This window comes from Camelina sativa, chromosome 9 (assembly GCF_030686135.1).
Source record: "Camelina sativa cultivar CO46 ecotype springtype chromosome 9, ASM3068613v1".
Lineage (NCBI taxonomy): Eukaryota > Viridiplantae > Streptophyta > Magnoliopsida > Brassicales > Brassicaceae > Camelina > Camelina sativa.
In genome coordinates, this window is record NC_141888.1 from 42,241,984 (window position 1) to 42,261,267 (window position 19,284).

The 19,284-nt window shown below is 40.2% G+C and overlaps 2 protein-coding genes and 1 pseudogene across 6 annotated transcripts; 2 read left to right on the forward strand and 1 right to left on the reverse strand.

Annotated features, from left to right (window-relative positions):
• Nucleotides 1-133: 133 nt before the first annotated feature.
• On the reverse strand, nt 134-3,006 carry LOC147939382 (uncharacterized). The gene is made up of 6 exons (XM_087465938.1): nt 2,890-3,006; nt 2,641-2,835; nt 1,477-1,608; nt 543-1,242; nt 293-443; nt 134-161 (listed from the first exon to the last, which is right to left on the reverse strand). Exons 1-6 carry the CDS (start codon nt 3,004-3,006, stop codon nt 134-136), a joined length of 1,323 nt encoding a protein of 440 aa, XP_087322064.1.
• LOC147939383 (small nucleolar RNA R71) lies at nt 2,123-2,223 on the forward strand (annotated as a pseudogene).
• Nucleotides 3,007-13,488: 10,482 nt separating the features above from the next.
• On the forward strand, nt 13,489-18,158 carry LOC104714597 (putative disease resistance protein At1g62630). Of its 5 annotated transcripts, XM_087466347.1 has the most exons (4): nt 13,489-14,353; nt 14,467-14,683; nt 15,106-17,752; nt 17,856-18,158. In XM_087466347.1, the coding sequence occupies exons 2-4, from the start codon at nt 14,619-14,621 to the stop codon at nt 17,871-17,873; spliced, it is 2,730 nt and encodes a 909-aa protein (XP_087322473.1). In that variant the 5' UTR covers nt 13,489-14,353; nt 14,467-14,618; the 3' UTR covers nt 17,874-18,158. The 5 variants fall into 5 exon arrangements, with proteins under 5 accessions (XP_087322473.1, XP_087322474.1, XP_087322475.1 ...); XM_087466348.1 differs by lacking the exon at nt 17,856-18,158 and having other exon boundaries at nt 15,106-17,758; XM_087466349.1 differs by having other exon boundaries at nt 13,500-14,807.
• Nucleotides 18,159-19,284: the final 1,126 nt, after the last annotated feature.

A 19,284-nucleotide genomic window follows, 5' to 3' on the forward strand; every position in this document is an offset into this window, starting at 1 on the left:
GCTTGACTGTGTTGGGGCTCAGGCATCCGGAGGATCAGAACATGGCATTGAAATCCTCTTCATCCAAGGTGGTGTATAAGCTTTAGGTGCATGAGGCTTGCCAAGGATGCTAGGAACAGGACCAGGGCGGGACTTAGGTATGGGAGGACATCTTTTCTGTCCTGCAAAATCATCAACAGAAGAAACAAGCGCTCTACGATAATCTCGTGGCTTGGTTAACTGCAAAACAGTTTTTGTATCTTTGAAATTCTTGTTGATGATAAAAGGAGGTTTAGGAGAAGAAAATGCATACCTTGGCCTTACCTGAGGGCTCTGGTGGGTGGAATGGGAGACTTTCTGTTTGGGAACAGCTTTCTTACTTGGAGCATCAGTCTTTGAGTTGTTCTGGCTCGGAGGTGGAGGAGTGTCGACCGATGCTGAAGGGGTATCGATCAATACTGAGCCTGATGCTCGAATATCAGAAACTTTTTCAACAGAAAAAGTCTGTCCATCAATAGTAGGAGCCCTCCTCAGCTTATCCATCTCAAAGTTCATAATCAAACCATCCACATTCAGTGCTATGTGCCCCTTCTGCACATCTATGATGGCACCAGCTGTAGCCAAGAAAGATCTTCCTAGGATGAGAGGATCTTTAGGCTCTTGATCATACTTCAGCACCACAAAGTCAGTGGGAATCATGATGTTGCCAACCTTAACTGGAATATCCTCTAAAACACCTTCAGGAATTCTTCGGGAGCGATCAGCTAGGATTAGAGAAATCTGAGTTGGCTTGAATTCTGTCATCCCAAGTCTCATAGCAACAGAATGTGGCATCAAGTTGATGCTGGAACCAAGATCACAGAGTGAGTGTGCAAACCTTCCTGTGAAGATAGAGCAATCAAGTACAAAGCTTCCAGGATCTGGTAACTTCTCTGCAGTCTTACATTGAATGATTGCACTCACTTCCTTAGATACAACCACCTCCTGCTTCTTTTCCTTCTTCCTCTGAACAGGCTGGTTCAACAGAATTGCACTGACATCTTTTGTAAGTAGTGCTCCTTCCTCAGGGCTCAAACCATTTGATACAATTCTCTTAACATAGCGCTTAAGTGGTGGTGAAAGCTTCACAGCATCAATCAAAGGCATCTCAATCATCACCTTGTCCATCATTGCCTTGCATCTAGCTTCCTCAAGCTCCTGCTTAGACCTCCTTGGCTTGGGAAAAGGAACCTTAGGCTTGTAGACCCTTTCAGTAGCTGGAACCTGAGATTTTGCAGCTTCTGGTTCCGTCTGAGATGAGTGTCGATCGATGCCTACTTGTTGGTGTCGATCGACACCATCATCTGAAGCCGAGAGATTTGACGATTTCTCTTCTTTTTCTGCAGAAGCAATTTCAACAGCATCTTCATCTCTCACAGATATGGCATTGCAAGCATGTCTGGGGTTTGACTCAGTTCTTCCAGGGAGAAAACCCTCTTGCCTTTTAACAGACCCAACAGTCTGTGCCACTTGACTCTCCAGCTTCTTAACATGAACATTCAATGCCTCTATCTTCCCATTTAGCTCAGTGTAGACATTGTCAATCTTCCCATTGAATGTCACTGACAAATTCTCTTGTCCTTGCAAAAGCTGCTCAAGCATGGCCTCCATTCTACTCTCAGAAGAAGTCTTAGGAGGGGGAGACTGATAAGATGAGTTCCCATAGGTCCTTGTATAGCCATTGTTCTGTTGCTGCTTCTGGTCACCATTGTAAGGCCTGTTGCCTTGCTGATTTCCAAACCGCTGTCCCTGATTCCCATACAAATAGTTCACATCCTCCTCTTGGTTTCCTTGATCAGGTTCTGGCTCATATGTCTCAACCTCAGCAGCAAAATGAACAGATTTCTTACCCATCAGGAGGTTATGCACTGAATCCAGCTTAGCATTAACAGAAGCTAACTGGTTTGAATCAAATTCTCCATGCAATCTCTTCCTTTCAGCATCTGCTCCCTTAGTGCTATTGCTAGAAGCCAAGTTCTCAATCAACAATTCAGCATCTTCTGGAATTCTCGTCTTGAAGTTCCCATGACTTGCAGCATCCAAAGCTAACTGATACTTCCAGTCGCACCCTCTAAAGAAGATACTTAGCAGTTGAACCTTTGAGAAACCATGGTGTGGACAGTCCCTTTGGTAAGCCTTGAATCTCACCCAAGCTGCTTTGAAAGCTTCATCTGGTCTCTGCTTGAAAGAAGACAGCTTGATTCTCAACTCATCTGACATTGCATCATCATAGAAGTGGTTGAGGAAGGCCACCTTCACATCTCGCCAGCTTGTCAATGATCCAGCAGGCAGCTGTTTCAACCACTGAGATGCCTCTCCTGCAAGTGAGTAAGGGAAGAGTTTGCAGAAGATGTAATCCTCAGTCACCCCATTAGCCTTGATACTGGTCACTAGATCCTCAAAATGCTCAATGTGATCCAAGGGCTTCTCATTGGGCAAAGCAGAGAAAGGTCTCTGCCCAACTAGTTGAAAGTACGCAGGTTTCAACTCAAAATCATTCCTTTGAAAAGGGGGAGGAACAATAGCAGACCGGTTCTCATACACCATATCAGCCCGATTGTAGTCAGCAATAGTCCTGATCAGATCCCGGTTGTTCTCCTGTCGTCGAACAGGGTTTTGTACTTGGTTGGCAGCTCCAAGCACGTCTGCAGGTGGGCGTCGATCGATGCCACCTGGTTGGTGTCGATCGGCACCAAGGTTTGGATCATCAACGGCAACAGCTTGCTGGTTCACGACAGCCTGCTCGTTGACAACAGGTTCGGCAATCACATTGCCTTCTGCATCCAGCTTTTGGCCGTGCTCATTGCGCAAGTGGCCCTCTTGATCCCTCAAAACACCAGCCTCATCACGCATCAGAATGATCGTATTAACCATCTTTAGAGACTTGGCTGCTTTCCTGTTCTCACGCTCAAGTTTTCCCAACTCTTTGTTCGACAGATTCACAGTAGGACCAGATTTGTTGTTCCTTGTGTGAGGTCTAGGAGGCATGCACCTGAAACACCAAAGAGAAGAAAAACAAAAACGTGTAAGTAGAAAATAAAAAGAAAAGTTTAGACGAAATTAAAAACTGAAATCTAATGGTAAATCAGAGAGTCCCCGGCAACGGCGCCAAAATTTGATATGCTCAAATTAATCCCTAGAGCTACTCTCTCAAACAAGAGATCAGTTGCTGTACTTAGGGGTCGAATCCACAGAGACTCAAGATAAAACACAATAGATTGTAGAGTTTTGTTATTACGCTAAACAAGTTAATTTGAATTAAAATAAAAGCAATGCAAATATTTAAATAAAAGTGTTGTAAATTCATAAATCAAAAGAGTTAAGCCTAGGGAATTTCTCAGGAAATTATGAAATATTAAATCAGATAAATTAATTAAGGTTCAAGCAATAAAGATCAGATCTAGAACTCTAAACTTTTGGTAAAATAATCAGTTCTCACTGCAATTATATTCTAAATTTAAAACCAGAAAATCCAAATCTCTTTGTAAAATTCTAAGTAATAAATCAGCCTTAAGAACAGGTTTAGATAAGTTCACAGAATTATTAATTCAAATCTCTTTGTAAGAAACAATTCTGCTCATCAATGGTTTAATCAGGAAAACAACTATATTTTCATATCAATTTATTTCCCTAAGATAACAATTCTAGGTGATCAATCAAGAATTATTGTGAAGAACAACCAAAGATGAAGATCATAAAAGATTAAGAACCCTAACAATCTCAGATCTAATAAATCATAAAAACCCTATGAAAAACCCTAAACCTAACAAACAAATTACTCATACATGTTAAATAAAGAACAAATCATCATTCTGAATAATAAGCAATTGAAATTAAAAGAGTAAAGGGAGTTCAAGAAATTCTTCTCTCAAAGTAGATCTCTCTCTCTCCAAAGCTCTCAAAATCTCTCAGGGTTGCAGGAAAAATAAAAATTGCTAGAATGAAAACTTCAGGGTTTGGAAAACCTAAAAACTATATATATAGGTCCTAAAACACGTCAGGGACTTATGTTGCAAATATGGAAACTTTGGGGCAGATTTGTAAAACTTCCAAATTTGGGTCTTGAGTCGGCAGAGACGAGTGTCGATCGATGCTCTATAGGTGTCGATCGATGCCCATGCTTTGATCCGACTCCAACTTGATTTCTTTCAGATTATTGCTCCAAAATGATCCAAATTGCTCCACTTTGCTCCTTTCATGCTAAAAACCTGTAAAGACTCAAAAACAATCTAGAAACAAATGAAAATACACTAAAAGACTCCTTATATCATGGTTAAAAACCACAAAAACCATGATATATCAGGAGCTGATAGAGTTAAGTGAAGAATCTAGTCCAGTCAGTGTTATTGACTAAATAGAAGTGTCGTGGATCATTGTGAGAGTATCCTGCGTGATCACTGTGAAGTGTTGTGGCTGCGTGACTTTATTGCTTTCCGCTAAATTCTCTTTATCTCCCTTTTTCTGTTGCATTCTGTGAAACCAATATCACTCTCTGTGACTGTGAGTTCTTTTAATATTTGCATCAACAGTTCTATAATGGTTACGTTTGAAGTTGATTGAGATGTTTTCATTTCTTATCAGGAAGGGTTCCTTTGAAGTATTCCTCCATTCGTTTTGATAATCTTGATAAAGCTTAAGAAAATAAATGATGATCTTACCATTCATCTCTATAAGTAGAAAATTTGAGAAAGGTTTTGATATCAACCTTCAAAGCTTCCTCCAGCATTTGCGGGACTATGAGAGGTACATAGCTCCAAAACATTCTAAAACAATTTCAGCTCTGAAAATTTATTTGATCTTTGGATTCAGAACTTGGAGTAGGTTTGTGATGATTATGAGAAACTGCATTTAGTATGTTGTAATGAAGTTTTTTTTTAGTGGTATATGCAAGTAAATTTAATTTTAATGCCAATACTGCCATTTATTGGAATATACTTCATTCTTATCACAATGTACAAGCACACAAGACATTCAGAGAGAAGAAAAAAATGGGCACACCGGGAAGTGTAGTCCCTGAATCGACAATGAATGTATTCCCGGTGACATATTGAGAAGAATCGTGAATGAGATAGCGCACGAAAGATGTAAGCCCCGGATCCACAGTTTGTTGCATCTAAAACGGTACAGTCCGTTCAGTAACTTTCTTTAGCCACTCTTTCTGCATAAGACCTTGAGTGATCTCTGACCTGAAAAGCCTGTAATTGCAGATTCTGGAACAACTCGCTGTGAGGAACAAGTCGTTGTGCCGAACAGAGCGTTGTGCCAATCAGGAAGCTGCATCAGATCACAGACGCTTGAGTTGCTGACATGGATGCGTGAGCTGACGTGGCAAGATATGAGTGGATGTGATGTTGTGTCGAGGAAGCTTGCTGACTTGGCATTGAAGATATGGACGAGATTGTACTTGGAGATATGGAAAATATTCTCTGTGATAAAAAAGGAAAGGATAAGCTTGAGCAGCAAGCAGTTTCCGTTTGCTTGGAGATATGAAGAATATTCTCCGCAAGAGTTAAGGAAAGGATAAGGCTGAGAAACAAACAGTTTCCTTATCCCGTGATATTTGGAGATTCGCCTTCTAGGGTTTCTCAAGTCGTGTATAAATATTCTAGGAGTAGGCCACGAGCCAATTTGAGCACTCTAGAATATTGATACAGTTGTAAGCTTCGAAGCCACAAAGATAAGGCTTAGAAGAGGTGTTCCCAGTTCTCTGTGACGTTAATCAGGGTGGTGATTAAGTGCGCAGAGAATTGTTTTTCTTTCTCTTAGATCTATACTGGTGAGAGTTTAGATAGAAAAGAGAGAGGGTGAGTTTTAATCTCTTAGCAAAAAGGAGAGAGGGTGAGTTTATTCTCTTAGATCTACACAGGTGTGTGTTTAGATAGAAAAGAGAAGAGGGTCAGATTCATTCTTAGTCGGGTTCAATCCTATTGGGTAGAATAGGTTGAGTAAGGGCCGAGACAAAATTGTATCCTTGTAAAAGATAAATTTTGTTAATAAGATTGAATAGAAAAGCGTTGGCTTGGCGCGTTCTAAGTGTGAATCAGTGTGTTGTGTGTCTCTATACCCTTACAATTGGTATCAGAGCAGACGCCTGATAAAAGAATTGTTTATCTTTTCAACAGGTGAGATCTTGAGACGAGGTATGGAGAATCCACAACAGTTCGTTGATGAGAACAATCCGCTGATGCTTGATGCTGAGCATTATGATGATTGGAAAGCACAAATCAGACAGATGATTCAGTGTCGTGATATGGAAGCCTGGTTCGCTGTTGAAGATGGATGGTCACTTCCAACACTTACGAACATGAGAGGAGAAACTGTAGTAAAGCCCTGTAAGCTGTGGATGGCTGAGGAGAAGTTAAAGGGAAAACAGAACGTTGAAGCGTTATCTACTATTGTCAGCTGCTTGCTGATGGATCTGTTCGCGATGGTACAAGAGTGTATGTCAGCGAAAGAAGCTTGAGATATTTTGGAAGTCTTCTTTGAGGAAACCAGAAGGGTGAAGATGGAAAAATCTGATGTATCACCATCCTGTCATTTCAACAGTCAACTAAGCTCGCCGAGCCAGGAAGTTGTAGTGCTGAAGAAGGTATATAAGGATAAGAGGTTTGTCAAGGAATTTCTCAGGAGCTCATCACATGGATATCTTTCTCACAAATCTGATGGTAAAGGTGCTTTAAGTTCTGATGAACAGAAGGTTGATCAGTGTGTGAAATTAGTTCAGACAGATGAACTGCATATGAGAAAGAATGATCAGAAGGCTGAGAAATCATTCACTCTGAAGACTGTGGAAACTCAGACGTCTGTTCAAGGTAATGAGGAAGTACTGAGCAAGAAGCAATTCAAAAGGCTGAAGAGTGTACAACGTCAGTGTCAATCTTCATCATCCTGATCTGGTGTCTGAGAAAGAAGAGTTGCTTTGTAGAGTCCTCACTCTTGAGAAATTGTTGTCTGAGGAAAAGTCTTTTCGTCTTTGTTGAGACAACGCCTTGAGGATCAGCTAAGGAATAACAAGAAGATGAGTAAAGGAGCACAAGATCTGCACAGGGGGCTGATTACTCACGAGGGTACTATAATTGCAAAATATGGCATAAGGAACCATGGAGGTGAGGCTGTCAAACGGGTGTCTCAGTTCAACTTGCAGAAGACTAAACAGATGACTGTTATGAACAACCTGAGAGGGAAACTGTGTCATTGTCCAGAAGAAGTTCCATAAGGTTGGAAGAAGAGGACAATATGAGAAGTTAGGGCATTACTGTGAAGTGTCAAAGATCTGAACAAAAGAACATGTCACTGTTACTATGCAAGTCAGAGCCTCCACAAAGCTGTCTGCTTCGAGTATCTGGATTGTACTATTCCACTCACGCATCTGAAGGAGTGTCACAAAATGTTCGAAGATGCATGCGAATAAACTTCAAGAAGCGTGACATGAACCGTTATGTTTTGCACATTGTCCATGGTCAACAGATTGTTGTATTGAAGAACTATGGTTGTTCAGGGTACATGACTGTGAATCACGGAAGGCTATACGACTTTGAAGAAGGCTCAGCTGACAAGGTCACTTTTGGGGATGAAGTTGTAGGTTCAATCAGAGGCAGATGTGTATCTCGAGGTTTAGATGTTACATTCACCAAGGAAAGATGTCAGGTGGTTGATGAGCGCGACAATATTTGAGTCCAAGGTCAGCGCTCTGATAATAGCTGTTATATATCGAAGTCGTTCAATCCACAAACAAAAGAGTTCAATTAGCAAAGTTCTATGATGTCTAGAGACATGATCTGAGAAGGAGTTTATTAACTAGCTGTTTGTCAAGTGTAAGTTGTAGCACTCAGAAAACTGTGAGAATCACTTCCATCAAGAAGCTGCTGGAAGGATTCAGGAGGGCAGAGTTGTTGTTTCTGTTGCTATTACACAGAGTTGTTCGGAGGCAGTTAGTGGCGTTGCATGTCAGAACAAATGGAGTTAAGTTGAAACATGGGCGAAGCTACAGAGGCCTTCAAGAACAGAATAGACAAACGTGGACAAGTTGTGGAGTACAAGGCATGAGGTAGAGTTTGCTAGAGGCAGCACGTTCACCTTAACACGAGGTAATCAGAAACCTGATAGGTATTGTCTGTGTGCATATTTTCATGCTGTATCATATGGATGTTAGTGGGTTTGCTAGAAATGGCTTCTTTCAGAAGACTGTTTACTTGCGGCAATAGTAAGGTTTTGAGGTATTCATATACCAATGCGAGTATACCAAAGGTTTGATCAGTGCATGTGAGTAACAAAGAAGTGGAGATGATACCACACCTATGGGAGTTGGAAATGTTCTATCTTAGAAGATGTTTCAAGAGATTGTGTAAATGGTAACGGGTACGGTGGGCTGATCAGTCGTTTGAAGATGTGTTGTACCAGCAAATCAGACATCTGCTATGTACTTGCAAGCTGTGAGTGTTTCAATGACAATCGTAAAGTAGCACACACGCGAGCTACTGAAAAGGAGTGCCAAGTATTTAAAGGCACATCTAGGGTTGGTGTTGATGAAAGGAGCTAGCGGAAACTTGAAGAGATCTCGGTCTCTGAATCATCGTGAAGGATCTGGTGGATGTTGCCTAGAACAAATCTGATCTTCTGCTACGCTCAGAAGCTTGTCAAGGTACCTCGTTCAATTTTTAAATATGAGGTTAATGCCTTGGGAACTTGTTTTCATCACTTGATGAGAATCAAACAATTGAGAACAGCGTACAGTACTTTCTTAGACCTTGTATCAATGTTGTGTGATAATCGTTTGTTTGTTAATATTGTTGTAGATCATGTGTCACATGCTAAAATTACAATTACAGGATCCTGAATATTAGTTTATTCATGGTATAGTTGTGGAGAAACTGATAAGTAATAGAACATCAGAGTATTGATTTGCGAATTGCTGATTTGTTTACAAAACCATTGGACTTGGATGAACACATGATTATGAGAAAAGTCATTGGTGTTTGTGGGATCTAATATGTTATGTGAGTTTTGTTGATCAGATACAGGGACATGCATCAGAACAGGCCATGGAATTCCTAGAATGTATAAAAGAGCAACACTCTGTCTAAACGAAGAATCAGTGGAAAACAGCTGCCTGTCATGCCAATTCATATGGGGATCTCGTAAAACGTTATCGTGAAGAAGGAGGTCAAAGAGCTGAGGAGTGGCATTATTATGCATTCCATTCTGAAAGAAGTACCAGTTGTTCGTACCTTTAAAAAACAGAGTTATGTGGCTGGTACGTCTGCAACAGAGCCCTGAAGAATAATAACAAGGGAATGCATAAATATCTGCGGTTGAGAAGTCAAGTGATATCGCTGATAGAAATCAGGAGATTCAGCAGATGATCATTCATGCCTGTTGGATCTAAGCTCTAAGGTAGTGTACCATGACAAGTCAAAAAAAAAAAAAAAAAAAAAAAAATATGACTTGATACACTCCTGTCAATGCATTCTCCAAAGGAAATTCCAGCTGCCTACTTCACGTTGATGGTGAACCATGAGAATCAAAGGCATGCCAGAGCGAAAGACTAGCCACTGATCATAGAGATGCTCTTTGAAGATTCACAAAAGGTTGTGGTAGTTTTTGGTGAAGTCCTGAACAAGTGGTTGGCAAACTTCACTAAACAGATCTCAAGGTATGAAAGTCTCTTACTTTAAGAAGTTAAAAAAATTAATATAAAAGTACTCTTGATGGTCTATTGCTGTTCTGGTTCCCTCACTTCCTGTGATTAACAATGTTTGGATGTCTGAGGTTGTGTATAGGAGGCTGAAAAGAAAACAATGTGTTGTAGAATCAATGTTTTGTAGTTTAATTCATATGATTGATTGTTGAAACACGAGGTTGATTGTAAATATTGTTGATGAAAAATGTTTGTATGTTTTCAACAAGTGTGCACTGATGTGTGTGTTAAATGTTACAGGTTTAAGCTCACTTGTTGCATCTCATAGGAATGATCATGACTCTCTAAGAGGAGTATTGAAGGATTGGAAGTAGCTGTTACTGAAATTCACAACTTGGCTCTAGTGGTGAAAGGGCTTTAGAGGATTTTTGTTGAGTCATCATGCATCTGAGGACGATTCGAAAGACTGATACTCATTTTGTATTGATAAATGAGTATAGTGTCAGTTCCATGATACGAAGGAATGAAGCTACATGTACTGGAGGCTGATGAGTGCTCCTAGACAGAAGATTGTGCTTGCAATTTGTTATTTCATGTGTGCACAACAGGTGGTTATTCATTAGAGTTCCGTCTTTGATCAATGTATTTGATGCAAGGGACTGTTACCAGAAGATGGATTGTGCTACAAAGCAAGTGTCTATGTCCCACCAGCTGTTTGACGTGTGCATTATCGTCTCGCGGGGCTCCTTCAAAGGGATTTGACTCAAAACGATTCATATCCGTTGATGCTGCTCAAAGGTATGGTTTCTTTGCTTCTCAAACCATTACTGCTGAGATTTGCCATTCTCTGGGAGTAGATGATCCAGTTAGGGAGCTGCTTGATCAAGCCGGTCAGCTGAAAACTGTCACTCAAATCGGGTCTTGTGATTTTGATGGTGTCTATGAGTTCTGGGAAAATCTTCCAGTAATTAAAATTGAAGAAAACTCAGTTGATGTACTTGTCAGAGATTGGGTGTATGAGTTTTCCCCAAGCCGCATTAATGCCTTGCTCAGGCTTCAGGCGGTTGATGTACGCGAACCAAGACTACAGACAGCTGCGATTATGGAGGAGGATCTTGCTCTATTTCTACTGGTGGCAAAGTGAAGACCTGCAAGCAGCTGGTGTCAACTGTAATCAAGGACCCCGTGATCAAGGATGTGCATAAGATATGCTGCAGCAACTGGTCTCCCATGGTGAACACAGGGTACATTTCAGCAAACAGAGCCATGGTGATCTACATGATCATGCATTGCACCCCGTTTGATTTTGAGAGAATGATCTATGATCAGATCATACAGCTGGGTCTGCAAGCTAAGTCAGGGCTTCGTCCACCGTTTCCCAGTCGTATTCATCAGCTCTTTGAAGCTTAGCGTCCTGTTCCGAGTCTTCAGCAACAAGACACGAAGAAGACAAAGGGGAAGAAGACTGTGTCACGGCCTACGGAATCGATCCTGGTACATCGACATAAGTGTGTTGATGCTTCAGTGTTGTGGAATCAACAAAAGAGTGAAAGGAGATCATTTGACCCTTGATGATCTGCAGGTGCATATGATTGTGATGAGACATGTTATCTGCAATGAAAAATAGAGGTGTGATACTCTGTTGTTAGGATCGTGATACATCCAAGAACGAACGTTTGTGTTTGATTCCACTGATGATGTATGAGGATGGTTGAAGCTGCTGGGCTTCTGAAAACTGCGTATGAGTATGTTTGAAGCTGTTGGGCTTCTGAAAACTGTGTATGAGATTTTTGGTTTAGATGTCTACAGGGACAACAGAGATGTGATGCTCTGATCATTATCATACATTCATGTTTGGACGATGTTGTGTTAAAGAACAGACGATTGTGTTTGCTCTTAATGATGCTGCATGCAGCTGTTGAGTTCCTCAGGAATGTGTCTACATTGGAGACTTGTTTAAGAGAAGCTGTATGAGATCCTTACACTAATCTGTCAACTGTCAAGGGTTTGATCAAGATAGTTCTTGTAAGGAACTGTGCATTTGGAGTCTCACAAGACCAATCAACACTTTGTTTGATTATGGTAGTGTAAATGGCTAGGCGGGTATTAGACATGTGAGACTGATGATAGTTGAGTGAACAGAGGATCATATATTTGAATTCCCTACAGATGACGAATTGGAGAAGTGTTCTGTGCTTAGCTCATCTGATTAGTGAAGCAGAAGTTTGAAAGCATAGATCTTGATACACAAGGTGCTGTTTTTTCTTGCAAAGCTTGTGTATGGTCACATCCACTGTGATTCGACAAAAGTGCTATCTACTGTTCGAATTCTCGGCTACCAGTGTCCTATTGCCCAACATTCAGTTGTGGTTGCAAGGATAGTCAACATGCCTACAAACAAGAAGCTGTTTCAATAGGCGACTTGACTGATCATCAAAGTGCTTAAGGATGTGAAGCACTGTTAGCAAGTAAGTGATTCCCATACCTCAGTATATTATTGTGCTACATATGTCTGTTTTTGACTTAGTTGATCACTCAAGCTGGGGGAGAATGATTCTGGTTCTGGTTTTTGTTCAATGCCTAATGATAAGGAGTTCTGTACTTATGGGGGAGAATTCTTGTAGCTACTTGGTTTAGGGGGAGAATCATTGTTTATGGGGGAGACTTAATTGACTAAGTGGTTGATCTTAGGTATGTGGTGGTTATTGGTTTTCGGTTGTTAATGATTGAGAATATGCCAATTGATTAAGTCTGATTAGAGAGCTATTAAGAACATGGTTTCCGCTGCAGCCAGCTGGGGTTTCTGATTGTTAGGTTCTTAATCATAGTTCTGTTTGAACAAGCTGTTGATTGATTTTGCTAGATAATGATTGTTGTTTTGTCTAGTTGTTGCTTGTTCTGTTTTTCGCTTGTGTTTGTTGGAGTGTCTTTTCAGGTTGAACCAGAGAGATGCTTGAGTATCAAACTCAGTCAAAAAGGGGGAGATTGTAATTGCAGATTCTGGAACAACTCGCTGTGAGGAACAAGTCGTTGTGCCGAACAGAGCGTTGTGCCAATCAGGAAGCTGCATCAGATCACAGACGCCTGAGTTGCTGACATGGATGCGTGAGCTGACGTGGCAAGATATGAGTGGATGTGATGTTGTGTCGAGGAAGCTTGCTGACTTGGCATTGAAGATATGGACGAGATTGTACTTGGAGATATGGAAAATATTCTCTGTGATAAAAAAGGAAAGGATAAGCTTGAGCAGCAAGCAGTTTCCGTTTGCTTGGAGATATGAAGAATATTCTCCGCAAGAGTTAAGGAAAGGATAAGGCTGAGAAACAAACAGTTTCCTTATCCCGTGATATTTGGAGATTCGCCTTTTAGGGTTTCTCAAGTCGTGTATAAATATTCTAGGAGTAGGCCACGAGCCAATTTGAGCACTCTAGAATATTGATACAGTTGTAAGCTTCGAAGCCACAAAGATAAGGCTTAGAAGAGGTGTTCCCAGTTCTCTGTGACGTTAATCAGGGTGGTGATTAAGTGCGCAGAGAATTGTTTTTCTTTCTCTTAGATCTATACTGGTGAGAGTTTAGATAGAAAAGAGAGAGGGTGAGTTTTAATCTCTTAGCAAAAAGGAGAGAGGGTGACTTTATTCTCTTAGATCTACACAGGTGTTTGTTTAGATAGAAAAGAGAAGAGGGTCAGATTCATTCTTAATCGGGTTCAATTCTATTGGGTAGAATAGGTTCGGGTTCAATTCTATTGGGTAGAATAGGTTGAGTAAGGGCCGAGACAAAATTGTATCCTTGTAAAAGATAAATTTTGTTAATAAAATTGAATAGAAAAACGTTGGCTTGGCGCGTTCCAAGTGTGAATCAGTGTGTTGTGTGTCTCTATACCCTTACAAAGCCCCGGCGCGATTGAGTTCACTCTGATCTTATAAACACCTAACTCAATAGCCATCATCCTCGTCACGGTGTCAACCCCGCCTTTAGAACAAGCATACGCAAGTCCACCAGGCAACAAACCGCGGTGAAGTCCAGAGATCGACGAGATGTTAATCACCGAGCCACCGCGTTTAGCGTCACGCATTAAAAGACATACGTATTTGGATACTAGCCAAGATCCGGTCAAGTTGGTTCTAAAGACTTTGTTCCATTCTTCTTCTGACCAATCCAAACTCGACTTGACATTGCCTCTGATTCCAGCATTGTTGATCAACACATCGATGTTTCCAAAGATTTTCCAAGCTTCTTTAACCGCCTTCTGAATGGTGGCCCCGTCAGATGAAACGTCTAGCTCAAGAGCTGCTGCTTTGATTCTGGTTGAACCGAAGCTGTTGATTTCAGAACAGAGAGAGTTGAGGCGATCAACACGACGAGCAGCTGCGATAATCTTACAACCAGCTTTGCCTAGATCAAGACAGATCTCTCTTCCTATACCAGAGGAAGCTCCTGTCACAAGAACCACTTTATCGTTAAGCTCACACCATGGCTCTAATTGCCTTAACACCTGGCTTGATCAAGATAATTCAAATCACTATAATTTGGAGAAATCTCAATATCAAGAAAGTAAAAAGTAAAATGGAAAAAGGGAATCTCATAGTTTGATGATTGTTCATATTGATTGATGTTTCACTGTGTGTGTCGGTGGAGAAGGAGAAGCATACAATGACACAAGAGCTAATATAATGTTTATTTTGTGATGCATAAAGTGAGAAATCTATTTTAAAGTAGCAAAAAAAGAATTGGTCTCTATTATTTTAAAGTAGCTTGACAGTTTTTTTTTTGTTCCTTTGTGGAATCTCTTACTCTGTCACTGTGCAGCGATGGGTGGTTGCTTCTCAGTCTCATTGTCATGTGATCAAGTTGTGAACCAAGCCTCTCAATGGTTATGTGTGAAAAATAGTTATATTCACAACCTTGAGGAGAATCTCGCAGCTTTAAAGATAACCTTGGAAGACTGAAGGCAAGGCGAGATGATTTGTCAAGAAGGGTGGAGAGACAGGAGAATAAAGGTCTACGAAAGCTTGCCCAAATCCAGGTATGGCTTACTAGAGTTGTGACTGTTGAAAGTCAAGTCAATGGGTTGTTAAGTGTTAGGACAACTGAGCTTCAAAGGTTGTGTCTTTGTGGGATTTGCTCGAAGAGTTTACTGTCAAGCCAGTGTAAGTATGTAATTACTGATTTGGGTAACCACCAAAGTAATTAAACTTTTTGAAGATCTTACAAATTTGGTATCCGATGTTTTCGAAGCTAAAATATTTTTCTCTTTTTTTTTGAAAACAGTTGAAAAAAAAAAAAATGTCTTTGTCTGCAAAGGCTGTCAGTGCTTTTCATATTTTGGACTCACTCGAACGAGAATTTAATATTATTTCGAGTGGACCAAAACGTCAGTCTTATCTTCAATTATTCTTTGCATCGTTTCTGGTACGTATGCTCAAATTAGTAAACTTCAAATTTCAGATCTCTCAATTTCTGTAAAATGGGTCTCTCTTTCTCGGTGCCCTGTGATCCGTGTGTAAATAAAGTCTTTCAATGGCTAGACGTGAGAGGAAGTCATACTCACAATCTCAAGAAGAATCTTGTGGCTCTAAAGAGAACCATGGAGGAGCTCAAGGCTAAGTGGGATGACTTGTCAAGACGGCTCACAAGAGAGGAGGATAGAGGTCTACAAAGGCTTGCCGAATTCGAGGTATGGCTTAATAGAGTTGTGATTGTCGAAAAAGAAGTCAGTGATATTCTTAATGATAGGGATGTTCAACTTCAAAGGCTGTGTCTTTGTGGGTTTTGCTCTACGAGTTTACTGTCAAGCTACAGTTACGGGAAAACTGTTTTCTGGACGTTGGGAAAAGTTGAGGAACTGAAAAATAAAGATTTTAACGTGATCGCTGCACAAGCTCAAACGCCTGAGGTGGAGGAACGACCTCTTCAACCAATAATTGTTGGTCAAGAAACAATGCTCGATAAGGCATGGAAACATCTCATGGAAGATGAAACTGGTATTATGGGTTTCTACGGTATGGGTGGTGTAGGGAAGACAACTCTTCTCACACAAATCAACAATAAGCTCAGCGAAGATAGACGTGGATTTGACTACGTTATTTGGGTTGTGGTGTCTAAAGAGGCACAAATAGAGAAGATTCAAGATGATATCGCTGAGAAAGTTGGTCTTAATGGAGAGGAATGGAAACAAATGGATAAAAGTCAAAAGACTAATCGTTTATTCAATTTCTTAAAGAAAAAGAGATTCGTGTTGTTTTTAGATGACATATGGGAGAAGGTGGATTTAGCTGAGATCGGAGTTCCGGATCCAAGAACGCATAAAGGATGTAAATTGGCATTTACCACTCGTTCACAGGATGTATGTACTCGGATGGGGGTTGGAAAACCAATGGAAGTCAAATGCTTGGCAGACAATGACGCATTTGATTTGTTCCAGAAGAAGGTTGGTGAAACAACACTTGGAAGTGATCCGGGAATCCCCGACCTTGCAAGAGAAGTTGCTAAAAAATGTTGTGGCCTACCATTGGCTCTCAACATCATAGGCGAGACCATGTCATCTAAAAAGACGGTACAAGAATGGCGTAACACTATATATGTTTTGAATTCAAATGCTGCAGAGTTTTCTGGCATGGTCGATAAGATCCTTCCGCTTTTAAAATATAGCTATGATAGCCTTAAGGAGGAACATGTTAAATCGTGTTTGTTATATTGCGCGTTACATCCAGAAGATGCTATAATTCTGAAAGAAGAATTGATATGCGAGAATATCATAGATGGAAGTGAAGATATAGAAAAGGCTGAGGACAAGGGTTATGTTATTATTGGTAGTCTTGTTTGTGCATCATTGTTGATGGAGTGTGAGGATGGCTTGGGACGAGGTGTAGTGCGTATGCATGACGTTGTTCGTGAAATGGCCCTATGGATAGCTTCTGAATTGGGAACACAAAAAGAGGCCTTCATTGTGCGGGCAGGTGTTGGGTTACGTGAAATTCCAAAGGTGAAGAATTGGAACATTGTGCGAAGGATGTCGTTATTGGATAATAAGATTGTTCATCTCGTTGGGAGTCTTGAATGTAAGGAACTCACAACTTTCCTCATGGGAAGGAGTCAATTGGAAGATATCTCGAGTGAATTCTTCAATTACATGCCAAAGTTAGTTGTTTTGGATTTATCAAATAGCTATCTCTCTGAATTGCCGGAAGGAATATCAAATCTAGTTTCCTTGCGTTATCTCAGTTTGAGTTCAACTGCTATACGCTGTTTGCCAAAGAAGGTACTACAAGAGTTGAAAAAACTAATTCACTTGGATTTGGGGTATACGTGGGAGCTTGAAAGTATCGCTGGGATATCAAGTCTGTATAATCTGAAAGTTTTGAAATTACATGCATCTGAATTTTCATGGGATCTCAACACAGTGAAGGAGTTGGAAACTTTGAAACATTTAGAAATTTTAACTACAAGTTTCAATGATTCTCCAACTCTGGAGCATTTTTTTAGCTCTCTTAGGCTGATGAGTCGTACCCGATTTCTACAGATCGGTAACGAATTTGAATCATCAGGAAATGGACATCTTGAATCAACTGGAATATCAATTTTAGGATCTATGGACAAGCTTCGGGTATTCAGAATTGAGAAATGTCGTATCCCGGAGATAAAGATCGGAAGGATATGTAGCTTCTTGAGCCTCGTCCAAGTTTTTATAATAGGTTGTGAAAGCCTAAGAGAATTGACGTTCCTGATGTTGGCTCCAAATCTTAGAACTCTTCGTATTTTTCGTTCAAAAGACATTGAAGATATAATAAAGAAAGAGAAAGCTTGTGAAGTTGAAGAATCAGGGAATGTTCTTTTCCAAAAGCTGAATGATCTTCATTTGGAAGATCTACCAAAGCTGAAGAATATATATTGGATTCCTTTACCCTTTCTATGTCTAGAAAAAATCGTTGTACGGGGATGTCCAAGTCTGAAAAAGCTTCCACTCGATTCCAAAAGTGGCAAGCAGGGCGAAAATGGATGCATCATAAGTTACAAATCTCGAGGATGGATTAAAGGTGTGAAATGGGAAGACGAAGCTACAAAAATCCGCTTCTTATCTTCATGCATAAAAGAGGTCTAACATTTCTCCTCTTCTCTTATTTGATTTTCAAGGATTCTAACTGCTTCCATCTTTAATGCCTCTTGTCTCTTTTTGTGTGTGTTAATTCTGATAATAGGAGACCGAGGCTTACTAAGGGAGGAAGTTCAATGTTGATAAAGTCGTCATTTGGGTTTAATTTGTTCTAAAGGGAAACTTTCTATCTCTCTCTCTCTCTGCTTTCCATGGAGTAAAAATACCCTATCTATTTATCTCTCTCATCTTTCAAACTCTGTATTGTTTTCTATGAGTTCTTTTCTTTTTTATGCCTTTTCACATAAAACATACTTTAAAGGCTATCGATGTTGCAACTTTATTGGGATGTGAATTTCTTGTGATGCTGATAGAGTTAAGTGAAGACCATTCAGTGTTATTGACTAAATAGAAGTGCGAGGATCATTTTGAGAGTATCCTGCGTGAACTAATCTGTTTAGAGCTTGTGTGCTCTGCTCTTAGGAAGATGAGATTGGAGAACTGTAACTTCAAGCTCATCAATTAGGTTTGATTTGCGTCCATGGCTCGATTGGATGGAGAATCATTTTGTGTTGGGAGATTAGGCTAATTTCGAGAAGTTGCATCTTGCACATGAATGACGTGTATTTCAAAGCAACACAGGTTCTCTGTTTCGAAATCCGGTAAATCCATGCTTATTGAGTCTTTCTGATGTGTATGTACAAGGTTATAAATGCCTACCAGAGTTGAGTTGACGTGGCTGATGTTTGCTCCAACTCTTACATATATTGATGTTGAGTGTTCCGACCAACTAGAAGCTCTAGTAAGCAAAGAGAAGGCTACTGTGGTAGGTGTGAAGAATCAGAGATTGTTCATTTTCAATAGCTGAAATTTTTACGCTTGTCTAGTGTACCGGAGCTGATTATTTAATTGTCTCATCGACCTTTCCCCTGCCTAAAGACAGTCGTTGCAATAGGATGACCAAAGCTGAAAAGCCTTTCGCTCAAACACAGAGAGAAAGAATGGACTGAAGGTCTTGAATGGGAGGTTGAAGCTACGTACCAACCACCGCTTCTTACGTTCATGTGTATATGATTATAGTTTATCATGCTCTCTAATGCATTTCAGGTTATGAAGTGTTTTCTTTTTCATTACTCATATTTCTGTCTTTAATTATGTCTGATTACAGATTTGTGTGTTTAAATGTGGTTTGTGGCAACTCTGTTATCGTAAACATGATCTCATGGTCTTTTCTCCCTATCTGTAAAAGGTCTCAGCCACCAAACTATGAAGCTTCTGTTTATTAAAACGGTCCACACAAACCAACTACATATGACAACATTTGCTCTTTTTCACATTTACATTTTCTTTTAGCAATAAATATTGTCCCTTTAATTTTATTCACTTCAGTTATATTTTTTAAAGTGGGTTTGGTTTAATCTTACTCTTCTTCTATGCCACACCTTAGTATAATTTTAAGCACATCAATTAAATTAAAAGTGGATTTGGTTAATCTCCTATTCTTCTTCAAGTTGTTCACCCAACACCTACTAAGG

Coding starts and splice junctions, on each gene's coding strand:
- LOC147939382 (XM_087465938.1), bottom strand. CDS start 3,006: ATGCCTCCTAGACCTCACACAAGGAACAACAAATCTGGTCCTACTGTG. Junction 1,609..2,640: donor TGCTTGGAGCTGCCAACCAA/GTACAAAACCCT, acceptor ATGCTTGAGCAG/CTTTTGCAAGGACAAGAGAA. Junction 162..292: donor AGCCCTCAGGTAAGGCCAAG/GTATGCATTTTC, acceptor ATGATTTTGCAG/GACAGAAAAGATGTCCTCCC.
- LOC104714597 (XM_087466347.1), top strand. CDS start 14,619: ATGATTTGTCAAGAAGGGTGGAGAGACAGGAGAATAAAGGTCTACGAA. Junction 14,684..15,105: donor GAAAGCTTGCCCAAATCCAG/GTATGGCTTACT, acceptor TTCAAATTTCAG/ATCTCTCAATTTCTGTAAAA.